Genomic DNA, 16,920 nt, shown 5'->3' with positions numbered 1-16,920 from the left:
ATGAAAGTGGAACGGGAAATTATTGTTGACCCCGGTGCGTGATCTGGTAACACTGATATAGAAATTAGTGACCTAATCAGTGAAGAACTTGATAGTGGGAGAAGAATAAATTGGCTGGTGTAGGAATCTTGCGGCTCTCTGTGGAGAAAAAGTTCGTTACCCGGGTCACCCTTGACCCAACTAGTGTGGAATCTGACGTTCTAACGGGCTGTCTGATGGTCAGAGAATCGGTTGGCCGGTAGTGGGGACTTTTGTGGCTCTCGACGGAAGAGAAGTTCGTTATTCCTGGTATAATATATCTTTATTATGGTATATCATAAATCTTTTCGAGGAACTTAGAAATTTTTCGTCAAGGTCAAGGCGAAATCAGAATTGGGAAATCGGCGAAATTTTCGAGCAAAAATTTTTTGACGACAAAAATGAATTCTCGATTTTACCAGCAGGCACGAGAGTGACGGTTACAGAAAAATAAATTTAAAAGTTGATTTTCGATTTTGGCAGCAAGTACGAGAGCTGACGGTTACTGAATAAATGAATAAGTATCGTTTATCGACGGTAGGTATGGCGGTGGCGGTTTTAGGTTCATTTTAGACTTTGTTATTAGGAGGACATGATATGGGAAGAGGTGGCACGTATCTTATAACTATGGGAATGCTTTGGAGAGGTAAAGAAAGTTAAAAATGACGAGAACACATAGAACTCTTTGAAATTATAACATTTATTGCCATAGATTTACATTATACAAGGCTTTAATATATATACATCGTATCAAAAGTTGTCAACAAAGGGCAGCGAGAGGCTAGCAGTAGCTAACAGTAATGGTTATACGTTGCCAGATCTATCAGAAGTGATATCTGAAATGATATACATATGTACGCTCATATATGTATAGGAATAATAAAAAAGAATTTATTTTTTTTCAATAATTCAAATATGATCAGAGGTCTTAAAACGTGTATTTCCGTAAGAAAAATGTCACAAAATTTTTTTTCATTATAGTACTTTGCTTATGTACGCCTACATAGGTCGGAAAGTAAAAAATACCTGGCCAGTCGAGACTTGGAATCGTATGCCGTCGACGTGAGATCGAATTTCAGTTGTCCAAGAGCGAGAAGGCAAATGTGAGCCTTTCTCTCTCGGCTCCCACGAAGCGGTCCGAAATTACTTCGGGCAGCTTCGGGGAATCGAGAAGGAGGGCATGCTACGCGGACGTTACACCACAGACGAGGTATACGAGTAGACCTTTCACCACAGACGAGATATATGAATAGACCTTTCACCTTATGGACTTTCGCGGCCGAATCTGACTGCCATACCGACCTGAAAATTCGGAGGTGATTTTAGCGGCCTCTTCTCACGGATGGCAGTCAGTTGAGAAACTAGGCACTGAATTAGAATTGATGGGCAGCCAGCTGTAGTGTGTGCGTAAATACATGTGAGTTGACTATGGGGGGGATTGAAAAAGACAGTGCGGTATTATCAGATGGCAGACCTGTGCCCAAAGGGAGCTGCCCCGCCACTTACACACACTAATGCCAACCACCTTGTATATGAGTTCTGGCATTTCGTATCTCTTCGAGGATTCGAGAAAGGCGGCGAATGTCAGTCTATCCTTCTTGCTCTTAACACAGCCGAAATTCGATCTATGTAGGCGTATACAATGTATAAGCAAAATACCATAATGAAACAAAAATTTCAAAAATTTTTTTTACGGAAATACACGTTTTAGGACCCCTTGATCATATTTTAACTATTAAAAAAAAGACATTTTTTTACTATGCTTATGGACGTTCGTTCATATATTTATACTATTAATACTATTGGGTCTAAACAACCGAATAAATTTCACTGTAATTTTAAATTTTTAAATCTGAAAATATTTGAGAATACTGTCCTATTTGTCCTCTTTGTTTAGCAATTTAAAAAAACGCTGACTCATTAAAATCAATCATATGAAAATGAATGGAAGTTGAGACCGCCCCTACTGAAAACAAAGGACTGTAAAATTTTTGTTCTTTCAGTGAAGAAAACTCTTTTGCTTAATCTTTTTCGAAGGCGAAGGCACAAAAGTCGATTTCGCCACGGCAACAATGGTTGGACGCGACGCGTGGACATTCCCCCGAAATAGGGGATCGGCTTTTGTTTTCCAGAAACGCTAGCGACAATGTATTTTCCAAGAGAGTCGAATGTAAGGACCACTGAAGGACGCTCAGTCTACGATACATTTATGACAGAGTTTTGGGGTGCATGCGGCCTAAAGAGCGAATGAGACTAAACAGGCCTGGCAACGGGTGACGCGATAGCGGACGACCGCGTTGGGTCTCCAGGTAGCGCGTGTCGAGGCATTGATTGTTTATGAATAGAGAGAGAGTAGTTAAAAGAGGCAGACGACCTGACGTCGTATTGCTGGAAAAAATGAAGACTTTGTCCTGAAGGATCTGGCCACGGAGTGGGGAAGGCGTGGGACCTTCCGGTAAGAGCACTGTGAGGAACGGCACTGGACTTACCCCAGAACCGTCAAAGGAAAAATTTCTAACATACAGGCATGTCTCTATAAATTTCAAATCAATTAATCAATATGAATTTGTGATATCATGTCAGCCAATTTCGAAAATATGGTTTCGAGAAAAACTCATTTAAAATTTCTGGTACGATTATTAACCGTTGGGTACTCTTCCCTCTAAATGGCTATAACTTTGTTATTTTTACGAATTTTAATGAGTCTACGTTTATTATAATTGCTAAATGAAGAGGACGAGTTCCGAGTCAAAGATCAGTTGCGGGGTTTTAAAAAAGGACAGATTTGCAGTTTTGTTCTCATTAATGTTTGCGGCGTGTTTGCGAGGGATGTGTCCGATATATACATATGTATATAATCAATTCATTTTCCTTCAATAATTCTCCATTGCAAAAATTCTACAGTATTCTTACATTTTTTTATATTTTAAAATTTTCCCATGTTATTAGAAAGCAGATATACGACGTAAGTTATACAACTTATAGTTCCTAGCATGTATAACATGTATATGTATATAACGCATGGTCGCTTCGTATGGAAAGTCAATGAATCTTCAAAAAGCGCCCAGGTTCGATTACGAGAAATGTAAGGTCTGTCAGTCACGATGGCTTTTGTCGTTTACTGACGATTCGAACGGGTGGCGATGCCAGCAGGCTTGCTTTCGAGAAACGTAAGCGACGTCAGCGATGCAAGAGCGAGAAGGAAAGCGAGTAACAGCCTGTTCTTCTCGGCTCTTCCGAAACTCAACGAGCTCACGTACACGCAATTGGGCATAGTGTGCGAAAGCGAGGAATGAGAAGTTTCCGGGGGCCCGATGCACAGTCTGATTAAACTGATTTCGAGTCGCAAATACGTTTCTGCCGAGTTATTTTTTTAATAAATGATGTATTACAATTTAAAATAAAAAATAGAGAATTTGCGGTGTACGTATCAATGAAATACATCCTTAGGAATTTTAATAATCTTGAAATTTTTAAATACTCTTAATCGATTGATTTCTCCAATGAAATTAATCGATTAATGCCCAATGATAGACCCTACAGCTTTAATTCCGTTAAATAATAATAAAATTTATGTAATTTTATTTTCTGTCTCACTTCCTCTTGTGTTAATTTCTGAATCTGTTGATAACGTTGCGAGTGACACGAAAATGGTAATGGGGTTTCGAGACCTCATAAAAATAGGCCGGAAAAATACATTGGATGAAAGATCTACTTCTATACCACATCTGTGACAATACTCTAGAATCTTTGATGAATCATTGAGAATCAAAACTAACCTAGCGAAGTAGCTCTATATTTATGATGACCTGTGCAAAGCGGATCGCAGCCAATTTGCTAATATTATTTAGTTTTTAACTAATGCACGCCAAAGAAAGCACGTATTATGAAAGAAAAAAAACCCCATAAATAGATAATAAAGCGCCACAGAATTTTATGGATATAAAAATTTACAAAAATTGTTTCTTTCCTTATTTTAATACTACGTCTGGTCTTCTAAGGATAGAAATAATCTTATGACAGAACTTTCTCGGTTTACTTTGGCTTTTCACACTATACTCGATGAATGTGTGTAAACTTATGTAACTTACTTAGCTTGCCAAAATAGTGTGAAACAAATTTTGAACAATTTCTATGTACTAGTACTTCCAATATACTCTTTTATGCAAATATACTATTCCATCTTTAAAATTGTTTGTTACATGTTAATAAACTATTTGTTACTGTATTCCATTTCTTATTTCATAATTCATGTCTGTCCTCTATTTTAACTTATGTATTTATATTTTATTTTTATACATATATACCAAACGATTTATTCGCTAATAATAATCATAATAGTTATAATGCCGATAATAAAATGAAAAACAAGTTGTACCTTTTTGCAGTAATGGACAAAATTATTCTTTGACTAAGGACGGATTAAGGAGAACAGTAAATAGAGAAGTCGATCCGATGTAACACGTAGAAGTATTTTATCTAACTCAAACAGATTCTCGAACGATGTGTGTATTAAAGCAATTTAATCGTGTGTATTCCCCTTCGTTCGTATATAGTAAGAGACGCGTGATGCCCAACCTCAGTAAAAGCGTAACTAGCGAATTGAAAAATTATTCGTTGCGTTTGTTTGGTGTCAATAATTCGCGTATAGGGGAAAAATAGATTTCATAATTGATATAAAATTTTGACAATGTAACAATGTATAGGTAATAGAAATAAATACGCTCATATTTAAAATTGTGCGTGTTTAACGTGCTCTAAACGAACGAAGAGAATTATAAATTAGTGCCGCCGACAAAGGTTTTGAGAGCTTTATATATGTACATTGCGTGTAACCTCTTTTATGGTTAAATTTATAAAGGTGAGTAACAGAACGAACCAAATATTGCGTTTGCGTCTACAAAAGTTATGTTTCTTTCAGTTGATTTTTATATATTATTGAATTTATTATTCTGTATGCTTGCAATAATAACACATTATATTTTACGTGTGAATAAATGTTGTATTTGATAGCTGTAAAAATAGAGTCTTAATTTATAAATCTTTGTTTCCTTTGTAATTTATTTGTGATTTAGTTTATACTTGTAATATTATTAATATTTGTTACAGATTATAATACTTGGAAAAAAATGAAGTTCGCGGAACATTTGTCTGCTCATATTACGCCCGAGTGGCGTAAGCAATACATTAGTTATGAGGTAAAATGAAATAACATTAAAATTGCAATATAAATCGAAAATTAGAATATAGAACTGCAATATAGTAATCTATTAATTATAACGATCTGTTTGGGTTAATAGGAAATGAAAGCAATGCTTTATACTGCTGTAGAAGAAGCACCTTCTGCGGAAAGTGTAGAGCCAGAAGTAATATCTCGACACTTCGCTTCCTTCGACGAGGTGTTTTTTACATTCTGTGATCGCGAATTAAAAAAAATTAATACTTTTTATTCTGGTGAGAAAGTTTTCTGTAGATTACATATATATAAATCAAATTTAATGATTATTAACGAATGCATATATTGTATAGAGAAGTTGGCGGAAGCAACACGTAAATATGCAGCTCTACAGAGTGAATTGAAAATTGCGCTAGAATTACAACATGGCGGAGGCAAAAATAAAGGGAAAGCAAATATTAAACCTCTTTTACCAACGAGGAAATTGAGAGAATTGAAACTTGCGTTCTCTGAATTTTACTTGTCTCTCATACTTCTCCAGAATTATCAAAATCTCAATTACACTGGTTTCCGGAAGATCCTTAAAAAGCACGACAAGGTATGTAAAAAGAAAAATTCTGCTTTGTAACTATTGTATAGATTGATGCTTAATTTCTCTAGGTTTGCAGATTAAACAATAATGAAAAAATAGGGAAAGAATTAATACTTATATTTTAATGTCCCTTACCCTGTTATGCACAAATAAAAATCCAGCACTGCTTTATGTCGTAGTAATGTCGATTCGTTATTATGCAAGGTAGAATATTAATTTTATTCTTATTTTCAGTTGTTGTCGGTAGATAGCGGATCAAAATGGAGGGTAGAATGTGTAGAGACGGCCCATTTTTATACATCAAAAGACATAGACAAACTTATACAAGAAACAGAAACTACTGTTACAAACGATTTAGAAGGTGGGGACAGACAGCGTGCCATGAAAAGATTACGTGTACCACCTTTAGGGGAACATCAGAGTCCGTGGACCACTTTCAAGGTTGGACTGTTTTCTGGTAGTTTTATTATCCTGTTCGTAGCAGTTGTACTTTCAGGTAACACCACAACATCATATAATACAAAAGAATTAACGTAATTTACTGCGATGATATTAAAAATGTTTCGATTTTTAGCAATATTCCACGAAGGCGGAGAAAACTTAAAAATCGCATTTAGATTATACCGCGGACCTTTACTTATTATAGAATTTTTATTTCTCATTGGTGTGAATGTTTACGGATGGCGTTCGTCCGGCGTAAATCATGTGTTGATATTCGAATTGGATCCACGAAATCATCTCTCCGAACAACATCTCATGGAACTAGCTGCTGTTCTAGGAGTCATATGGACCCTTAGTTTATTAAGTTTTTTATACAGTGCCAGCTTAAGCATTCCGCCATATGTAAATCCATTAGCCTTAGTTTGTATCATGTTGACATTCCTTCTGAATCCATTAAAAATGTTCCGTCACGAGGCCCGGTTTTGGCTGTTGAAAATCATCGTAAGTGTCAACGTTTTCTAATGCAGAAATCTAATCAGCGAACATAAAGTTATTCTTAGTAATCTGTTCTTCTAGGGGCGAGTTTTAATAACACCGTTCGCGTATGTCAATTTTGCCGATTTCTGGCTGGCAGATCAGCTGAACAGCATGGCTACGGCTTTGTTAGATTTCCATTTCTTGACGTGCTTTTATATCACTAATGGAAATTGGTTAGAAGCTGGCGACACCACGCAATGTATGTCTGGTTCCCTGATCGTCAGACCTATCGTCAATTGTCTACCTGCGTGGTTTCGTTTCGCGCAATGTATTCGACGATATCGCGATTCTAAAGAAGCATTCCCGCATTTGGCCAATGCTGGGAAATATTCGACAACATTCCTCGTCGTTTTATCCAACACTCTGTGCGTCTATCGTGCTGGTAAGTCATAGAAAATTCCTGACTATGATTGCATTTGTTCTCAACAGAATAGTAGATTAAACAGCGTATGTTCCATTCAGGGGAATATTCAAATCGATGGGAGAATCCATGGTTGTGGCTATGGATAATCTGTTGCTGCGTCAATTCCGTATATTCTCTAACTTGGGATTTGAAGATGGACTGGGGTCTTTTAGATAGTAATGCTGGTGAAAATAAATTTTTACGCGAAGAAGTTGTATATTCAGCAGCGGTACGTAAATAATTCAATTATTCCTTTAACCTATTAATTACATTTATAATTCTCTTTCCAGGGATTTTATTATTTCGCTATAATTGAGGATTTTACTCTGAGATTCGCGTGGATAGCCAGTTTCGTTCTTGTCGAGTGCGGATATGTATCCAGTGATTTAATGACATCCGTAGTGGCACCTCTTGAAGTTTTCAGGTACTTCTTCAATTACTTGATCTCTTCATTTAGTTACGTTATTTAATTATATTTGTATTTGAATAATCGTTTTCAGGAGATTCGTTTGGAATTTCTTTCGGTTAGAAAACGAACATCTAAACAATTGCGGTAAATTTCGAGCAGTTCGCGACATATCGATAGCACCGATCGAAAGTTCCGATCAGACACAAATTTTGCGTATGATGGACGACGAAAACGGTGTACTTAATAGAGGTAAACGTAAAATTGGGGGTAAACGGCAACCTAACCCCAAAGAAGACAAACGTGCGTTGCTGAAAGAAGAAACAATCGATATAGGTATATCTAATGCTAGTTGAGAGTAGTCCAACAATTTTAATGCAGTTTCAGTTTGTAAAAATAAACTGTTTCGAATCCATTGCAGTCTTCTTGTAAGAATCTATATTTTGTTACTACTAGTACAAATCAAACTTTGTAAGTAATTAATGTCTTGCCTTTGTATTTGCCAAAATTGAAGATTATAAAGTCGAATCCCTTGCAAGTGCCTTCTATATCGCTTTTGAAAGAACTCTTCATTAAACTATGCGTTTAATAATTTAGTACTATGATATATATATATATACTACAGAGTCTTCCATAAAAGTATTTAGGCACTCAACACATTACTTACCGCTAACCAATTAGTTTGATACTTTTTAAAAACGTAAGTACTTTGATACTGTTTTCGTTTATCCTTGAATAATATGCATGTACAGAGCAATAGTTGTTACATTTTAATTTTTCTAATTAATTAGCATTCAGTTGAAGAGCAGACCGGTAGAAAGAAGTAAATTAATCGATTAGCGATAGATTATAGGTTAATGACGTATACAGGGTGTTTCTATACTGCTGGTACATATTTTAAAGAATCAAGAATAATAAAATTATATTTCAAGCTTCTTTTTCGTCTTATGTTTGCATGTAAAATCATTTAAAATATTTACCACTAAACATCCTATAATACCTGTCAAGTTATAGTCTTCGATTTTGAAGAATAAACGAATGTTTAATACCTAAAAAGATGTATGAAGTGTAACAGAAAATCATAGTACAGCCATAAATAATTGTAAGTTATACGTAGAAACAAAAATGTCGCTTCATAGTATGAAATATTCATTTGTGTATATGTATCTAAAATTGTAAGGTTTATGGTTGCTCATTATCTCACAGTATTTACAAATGTTACTTTCGGAGAATTGTGAAGTACAGTTAATCTAGAAAAATATACACAATTTATACCATCATGCTATTGTGTTTAACCCCTTGGCGTACGATTCAATTTAAAATAATTTTTCAAACACGTACTATTTAATTTTGCTTATTCGTACAAGAATATTTCGAATGGTCACGAAAAAGAGTGAATTTGTTTTACGAATGATATATGAGACTTGATGACGAGTAGCTTAATGATTATCAAACTCGTAATTGTATGACAAGGGGTTAAGAGTTGAGTATATGTATCTACTTTAGAATAGTGGGGTTAATTTTACCTAAAAATTATTGGACTACAATGCCTATAATATTATTTCATTGTTACTTCTAGTAAACAAACTTTTGTCTTAATTCATAATGCAAAAAAATCTGTATTATTTAACTGAGTAATATATTACATAAACACTTAATTTGCTTGCAAAACCAATTTAGGAAATCTACGTTAAGGAATGCAAGTGTTTATACACAGTAGCTGTATAGTCGAGTTAAAATTCAGTACTAAGTACTTAACATTGTCTTCGTTTTAGCATTTTTGTAAAAGTATTTCCACGTTTATAAACAAGCATATAAATGTCAATAACAGTAATAATATCAACGTAAATTACCAATATTAGTAATAATATATAAAATTGTATATCTTGTACTTTATTCTAAAAAAAAAAATTAATCTTTGTTTATAAATCTCAATTAGTTAATTTCAAGTTTTGTATAAATGCAAAAGTACTTTACAAAATAGTATTTACAGTTCGTAAGGAAAAATTGAAGAGATTTTGATTTTGTTCGCTCGATTTCGAGTTAAAAAAACATTGACTTCTGCATTATGTTTTCCTAGACCACGATAATGCAGTAGATGTTAAATTCCAATGATTGTGATCGTTTTATATGTATGTTTATATGTATACCTTAGTATAGAAACAGTGATGGCTTTAACAGCGAACAAAGATTATTCTTAATGCAAAATATCGAATATTTTTATATTTCTTATACAGAACGTACGAGTTGTACATCTTTTTTAAGATTTGTGCAATATGTGTTACATGTGATTACGCGTAATTATAAGTAGTACATAACGAATGGAGATATGTACATATAGATTATAAATAAAGTACTTATATTTCGTTAATACGATGTTGAGTATTGAAACGAGCATATTGTATCTTACGTATTGTCGGTTTGCTAATAATTGTTACGCTTTATAACAATATTCGTTTTAACAATTTATTTATTCGTGACTGTATATGTTATACATATACATACATAGGTACTCACATGCTACGCGTCCTCGAGTGTTTATATTTCCACTCCAGTTACAGTCTATTAGCTCTTTCATCCAAAGGTTGTTACTGACCGAAGACTGTGACAAAGATCGACGGCAGCCATATTGAAACTGAATGAAACAATATTTACTTCGCAGCATTAGCATATTCCGTTTCACTCAGCCTCGATTTGACCGACGTCGACCTTCGTCATAGTCTTCAGCGAATAGGAACCAAAACCTGTAATGGCAGGTGTGCTAATAGGCTGTCTAGAGTCTAGAAATCTAAAAACTCGGATACGTTCTTTTCGCGAACGCATAACAATTTCCACAAAGTCGAGCAATAACGTTACAGCTGTACAATTGAATGGCGATATTAAATCAACATTACGTGTGACATTTTGCAGGCCAAACAATAGAAAAGATAAACAATAATTACAAACGAATTTATAATTATATTATTTCACTTGCGACTATTAATATGAGAGCTTTTAAGAATTAGAGTAGTGTAACTCAATTTTATTTTGCTTTGAAGAATTAATGATTTTTAATTTATTTGATAATACACTATTCTTACATTCAAGAGCTCATGTACACACGGAGACATTAAATTTGTCGCAACGAGTGAAGTCTTCCGATTGGTAGCATAGCATTAAAATGCGACGTTTCCGTCATTCTATTGATCGAAAGTTTAGCGTGATATATGCATTTGTCGTAAAACCTTGCGACAAATTCAATGCCCCCCTTTCCCTGCGTTTCTTTCAGGTAATGTCAGGTATCGGAGGATTTTATTTCATAGTACAATGTGAAATGATCTTTTGAGAGTTGTATTAGATTTTTTTTATGTTAAATATGTACATAATTTGTAGCTTAAACAACTTGAATGAAATATTTTCGTTTTAATTTATCAAAACTGCTTTGAATCGAGTGCAAGAGATTTGCACTCATTGTAGTTAGAGAAGATATAAAATCCATAAGGCATTTAACATTTGTAAACAATATCATTGTCGATTTGAGAGAAAAACAGAGTTAAATCTAAAGTAAAACTATCGATATTCTATGTAATATTTTACAAATTTAGCAAGAATATTACATGATAGCTTTCTTAGAAAAGATTATATAGATACAGGTTATTCATCTGTTGATAGTAAATATCTTAGAGGGCGATTTGCAGGCCAAAAATAAGACGAAAATCAAGAATGATGAAATATATAAGGAGGATATTGTGTTTAATGTTATATTCTCATATTAACCTCCGATTAAATTTTGAGTAAAATCGATCTATGGATATTGATGGTTATCTCTTGTAATTTGTTTCCCTATACATACACTCGTTAATTATCAACAATTAAAAGCTTGTTTTAAATAAATCGAAGAATTAAATTTTACTGATTGGTTTTCATCGCCTCTGAAAATATTTCTCATCAGCAAGTAAATACATTGTATATTGAAAAATTAATCGGACAGCTTTGGCAATATATTTATCGACAGAAAAGGATAGTACACGAACGTTACGAATCAATTTCTTAACCATTAAACTATATATTAGAGGATTGGTTCTTTCGTCTTCATTTCTTCAACATAATTTTTATAATTATATTATTTAAGTTAATTTATATTTTATTATACATTATGTAAAGAGAAGTATTATAACTACGGTTTTCCTTTGGAATTATTGTATAACAAATACACAAGAATATGCGTGTTAGCTTTTTAAAGACTGAATCTTTTTCCTGTGGCTATACACAGTTGCATTTTTCAAGGAATAATGTACAAAACACCGCAAGAAATAAATAAACGTATTAACTTTTCAAACATTAACTTACCTTTACATAAATTATACATAGCCACTTTTCTTTTGCAATTAAAAACATCCTAACATCCGCCCATTCTTTATTTTAAAAAAAATTACACTCGAATAATTCTGACTGTCAAAGCAGCAAGTCCGTATACGTATAATGAATATTCCAGTTACTGAGAAATAAAGTCTTAAGCGAATACGAGCTCTAATAATCTTACAGATTATCTCGACGACTGTAAATAATAACAAAACAAACGTACAAGTTCAACGGTATATAAAGTGTCGACAACTGAACAACTTGTTCCTTTCAATGTAAAAAGCATACATATGTGAATGAGAATTCTTTAGCGTAACACGATATACTTTGACAGAGAGTCAGCATATTTTCAGCAGGTTTTCGAAGTACCTATATCACTGCCATGATTACTGGAAGCTTTTGACTTCCTTTCTGGATCCATGGCGATCGAGATAAACTCCTCAGAGATTTTTTTGTCCAATCCTGTATACGTTTGAGCTAAGTCTACTTGATCCTCTCCTATCGAGGACATTCTCTTCGCAGAGTCTGTCTTGCCCTCGACGTGTCTCTTCCTTTCCATTGTACCTTCCTGCTCCATAGCCAAATGACGTTTTTGTTTCGATCGAATCTGCAATCAGTAGCATCGTCTTCGTTTTAATGACCGCTGGAAGATTTACAACAATGATTGGATAACTGCGAGTCATTTTCGAGCGGATAAGTGAACTAATACTGATTGTGAGAGGGTACTCCCCTTGACACATCCACAAAGCTCAATGCTGTATTATATTAGAATTACATAGCACTCGTAAGGAACTTCATTTATCGATAAATTATTTGTTGAGGAATGCAGTGGCGCCATCTATCAGACTTATCCGAATGGGACTTCCCCGGCGCGACGCGACGCCTGGAATGCCCCTTTTTTATTTCCGTAAAAGTTACTATGTACTTTAAAACTGTGTTTAAATAAATTTTTAATATTAAAAAATCTACCGTAAAAGGTACTATTAAGGCATTATTAACCCCTTAACGCTCATATTTTTCGGGTTAACCAACAATGATCAGTTTTCTTTATTGGATTTGTTTCTAAAAATATGTGTTTTTTTAATTACAATGTTGTATCTAACGTATAATTTGAAGGAAAACAAATATTATCATCCCTTAAACCGTTGGATTAAACAAATATTGTTTTTCAAAGCAGTCAGACTCGGGGCATGAACGTTAACGGGTTAAAGTAATAATAACTACATCAAATACGTTTGAGTTAACGATGGCCATTCCCAACCTATAAAATTATTTACCCTAAAGCAACAATGCGTACTACAATTTTATTCTTTGTACCAGCACCTATCTATAATTAAAAAAAAAATGAATAATTTTGAGCGAAGAAAGTTTGAGCGATTCTCTTTATAAAATTGACTGATAACTTTGCATATTCTGAAAATTTTATGAAGCATTTGGTACCGTGATCAATAGGTCACAAAAATTGTGTCAGCCATTATACATATATTATAAAGATACTTAACCATTTGAGAGGGAGGACGGCCAGCGTATGGCATGTGTGGAAGCATAGGAACAGCACCGTAAGTCGGAGCAGCCATTGGCATAGGCCCAGCGGGTAAAAATCCTCCAGGAAATTTAGCAGGAGCTCCAGGCATTCCATAAGGCGGCTGCAACAAATCACAAATTTCCTATCCGTTTAGGAAACTGCATTTTCTCCAGTCAAGTTTTTATACGTTGTAAACGTAGGGGAAAGTGGGATAAAATAGTTATTCAATATTATCTGATTTCAATAAGAAAAAGTAATTTTTATACTGTTATGTTGTAGCTAGTTGTTATATGAGGAGAATAATTTATTAATAGAATATATTGGTAACTGTAACATAATGTTTTACAGAAAAATGGTTCGATATTATGTGAAGAAGACATCTATGTCTATGGAAGCATTTGTTGCAGCAGCTAATGAAATAACAACAAATCACAAATTTCCTATCCGTTTAGGAAACTGCTGCACATTTTCTCCAGTCAAATTTTTATACGTTGTAAATGTAGGAGCTAATGAGATAGCACAAAACTTTTCGATGAGATAAATTAAGAGTCCTTTTTATGTTTGCATAAATACTTGTTGTATTTCTTTAATTTATGTGTCACTTGCAAATTTGTATGAAACGCAAAACGAGTAAAAGGAAAGGGAAAAAATTACTACTACTTAGACACGGTTCTGCGAACTAAATAACCCACTGATGAGACTCTCTCTTGCTTTTTAATAATTAGTTTTCATTGCAAACTCGAGTGCATTATAGGTAGCAGAGTATTTCTTGTGCTGGTGTGTGTGTTTTCAGAATGTTAAAAGCAGGTTAGTAAAAGATTATTAATAAATATTGGAGGAGGATGATGATTGGTAAAAATTGTGTATCGTTTCAGGGGATCTGGTTGTTACTCGGATCGCTGGAAGAGAGGTGATCCTCGTGACACAGAAAGACGCCATACCAAGTTCGTGCATCTCTGAACTGCAGGTAGAGCGATCGCCCGGGGGGGGGACAGCGACGAGTTTCTCTCGTTTGAACTTTCTAGCCCGCGTGTCACTGACCTATCCCTACCTCCTGTTGACAGAGGTCGACGCAAGAGGCAGAGAAAATACGATCTCACCTGTATCATAGGGTGCATCTGCAGCATAGGCTGCACCACGTATATCGGCTGGCTCTTCGGCACGTGGGTCTGAGCCGTGACCCACTGGTGAACCATGTTACGGGTTTTCAGTCGACCGTCGCTGCCCGCTTCGTCGCCGTTGCTTGCCCTGAGACATCCGCAGAGCTTCGGGGTCAAGGTCAGACAGCTGTAGCCCGAGATCAACAACTCGGCCACGCTGGTCACCAGGAGGCCGATACTTGCCAGAAGACTCGCCCAGCCACCTTCCACCTCGTCCACGTTACCGTCTTCGTCCTGTAACAACCGTTTCCCTTAGTTATTATCAGCCCTTTGCAGTACCAAATTAAATTTTGCGATGTGATTTCTAAAAATAAAAAAAATATGTATAATTTAAATTTTATTTGTATATTTTCTAAATTCAATTTGCCATCATAAAAGAAACTTAAATGGAGCTATGGTACGTATTACGTTTGTCGCCATAGCCAGTGGAGTGCAAAGGGTTAGAGTGTACCAAAACAATTATACCACGATGAAAATTTGAACAAAATTCTTTTCTTTTCTGAAAATAATACCCCTGCTGGCCTGGACGTAAAATTCTCATTCTTTCGTGAATTTGAAGACGATTGTAGTCTTGTGTTATACAGTAAAAATTATAATTTCTAAATTTTCATAGTCTTGTTATATTAAAGATTAAGGATTTCGAGATTTTTCAAAAATTGACTTTTTTAAACATGTACCACTTAAAAAAAATCTAGAAACTGTTATAATAATTATTGACTTTCATAAATATTATCTTTTCAACAATAATAAAATTGGACATACATCATGTTTTCTTGTAGTATTTTTTTGCACTTTTTGGACGAAATTAAACAATTTCCAATCATACTAAAAAAATTATATTTAGTTACAAGGATCGATTACAAGCATTTTAGGTGAATAGACATATCCCCGAAATCCTACGCGCTTTCGAGAAAATAATTCTTTAACGAAAATCTAATGCGAGGCTTCCTTGAAATTTCATGCGAATCTTTAAAATGTCATAACTTCTGAACGTATTGAAGGATTTTAATGTTTGAAGCGGCAAATAACGCGTATTTTGGTGAAGAATATGTAGGCATTATAACAATAGTGAAAAAGTTGTTCCTTAATCCCGTAAAGTTAGAAAAACCCCATAAAAATGGTCCAATTTTCAAACGGCCATAACTCCTACAATAGCGAACATATTTCAATGAAAATTTTTTCTAAAGTAGAGCTAATCGGTGCCTATAAAAAAGTATTAGACATTTTTTCTGTAGAGCGTGAAACAAATTTATTAAAAATGGAAAACAATTTTTTAAGAAAAATCAACCAAGGGGCGGTGTCTAAATTTTTCGACGAAAAAAAAATTTCAAATCGTTCTGAAAAAATTATTTCTAGCTAAGGGGGTCAATCACAATTATTTTTGGTGAATAGACATACCCCCGAAATCCTACACAGTTTCGAAAAACAATTCAAATAAATATATCGCGCATAGCACTTTTTTTTTCGTGACTTATTTTTGCTTTTCTTCTTGTATACACTGTTCTGCTCAACATAGAAATGTTTAAAACCATACAATATAGTTATCTATTAAAGAGAATACAAAAATTCAAAGTGTAAGATGCTTTTTCACGCGAAAAACGTCGAAAAAATCGGTTTTTCATTTTTCCTACTACGGCGCACCCTACCAAAAATCTGAAAAAATTCATGGAGATAACCAATGACAATACGCATTTACAGCAATTATAGAAATCTAGTGTCTCGAAAGCTTCAATACGAAATCCGTATTTATCTGTGTTTTTTTTGCGTTTTCAATTTTTCACACCTAGGATTTGGAATCGAAAAATCTGAAAAAATTCAGGGAGATAACCAATGACAATACGCATTTACAGTAATTATAGAAATCTAGTGTCTCGAAAGCTTCAATACGAAATCCGTATTTATCTGTGTTTTTTTTGCGTTTTCAATTTTTCACACCTAGGATTTGGAATCGAAAAATCTGAAAAAATTCAGGGAGATAACCAATGACAATACGCATTTACAGCAATTATAGAAATCTAGTGTCTCGAAAGCTTCAATACGAAATCCGTATTTTTCTGTGTTTTTTTTGCGTTTTCAATTTTTCACACCTAGGATTTGGAATCGAAAAATCTGAAAAAATTCAGGGAGATAACCAATGACAATACGCATTTACAGCAATTATAGAAATCTAGTGTCTCGAAAGCTTCAATACGAAATCCGTATTTATCTGTGTTTTTTTTGCGTTTTCAATTTTTCACACCTAGGATTTGGAATCGAAAAATCTGAAAAAATTCAGGGAGATAACCAATGACAATACGCATTTACAGTAATTATAGAAATCT

At 34.3% G+C, this 16,920-nt stretch overlaps 2 protein-coding genes across 2 annotated transcripts in view; one reads left to right on the top strand and one right to left on the bottom strand.

The window, feature by feature from the left end:
* The first annotated feature begins 4,579 nt into the window (after window positions 1-4,579).
* On the top strand, window positions 4,580-9,366 carry LOC122402608 (xenotropic and polytropic retrovirus receptor 1 homolog). The gene is made up of 10 exons (XM_043405529.1): window positions 4,580-4,879; window positions 5,128-5,216; window positions 5,319-5,472; window positions 5,548-5,792; window positions 6,021-6,282; window positions 6,361-6,728; window positions 6,804-7,146; window positions 7,227-7,396; window positions 7,458-7,591; window positions 7,668-9,366. Exons 2-10 carry the CDS (start codon window positions 5,148-5,150, stop codon window positions 7,927-7,929), a joined length of 2,007 nt encoding a protein of 668 aa, XP_043261464.1. The 5' UTR covers window positions 4,580-4,879; window positions 5,128-5,147; the 3' UTR covers window positions 7,930-9,366.
* A 353-nt stretch (window positions 9,367-9,719) lies between these two features.
* The window catches only part of LOC122402631, a 72,100-nt gene continuing 64,899 nt past the window's right edge, over window positions 9,720-16,920 (bottom strand). Inside the window, exons 5-7 of the mRNA XM_043405582.1 lie at window positions 14,540-14,833; window positions 13,417-13,560; window positions 9,720-12,521 (exon numbers count right to left, since the gene is read on the bottom strand). Coding sequence (XP_043261517.1) covers window positions 12,264-12,521; window positions 13,417-13,560; window positions 14,540-14,833 — 696 coding nt within the window. The 3' untranslated portion in view covers window positions 9,720-12,263. The remainder of the gene's footprint in view (window positions 12,522-13,416; window positions 13,561-14,539; window positions 14,834-16,920) is intronic.

Source organism: Colletes gigas, unplaced genomic scaffold (assembly GCF_013123115.1).
Source record: "Colletes gigas isolate AHSC1104 unplaced genomic scaffold, ASM1312311v1 Colletes_gigas_Sc00038, whole genome shotgun sequence".
Lineage (NCBI taxonomy): Eukaryota > Metazoa > Arthropoda > Insecta > Hymenoptera > Colletidae > Colletes > Colletes gigas.
The sequence above is the reverse complement of the archived record's forward strand: the minus strand, read 5'-3'. Positions and strand labels throughout refer to the sequence as shown.

Excerpts from the sequence above, each read along its gene's own strand:
- LOC122402608 (XM_043405529.1), top strand. The coding sequence starts at position 5,148 with ATGAAGTTCGCGGAACATTTGTCTGCTCATATTACGCCCGAGTGGCGT. Across the intron at positions 5,473-5,547 it reads AATTAATACTTTTTATTCTG|AGAAGTTGGCGGAAGCAACA; the intron begins GTGAGAAAGTTT and ends TATATTGTATAG. Across the intron at positions 7,397-7,457 it reads AAGTTGTATATTCAGCAGCG|GGATTTTATTATTTCGCTAT; the intron begins GTACGTAAATAA and ends TTCTCTTTCCAG.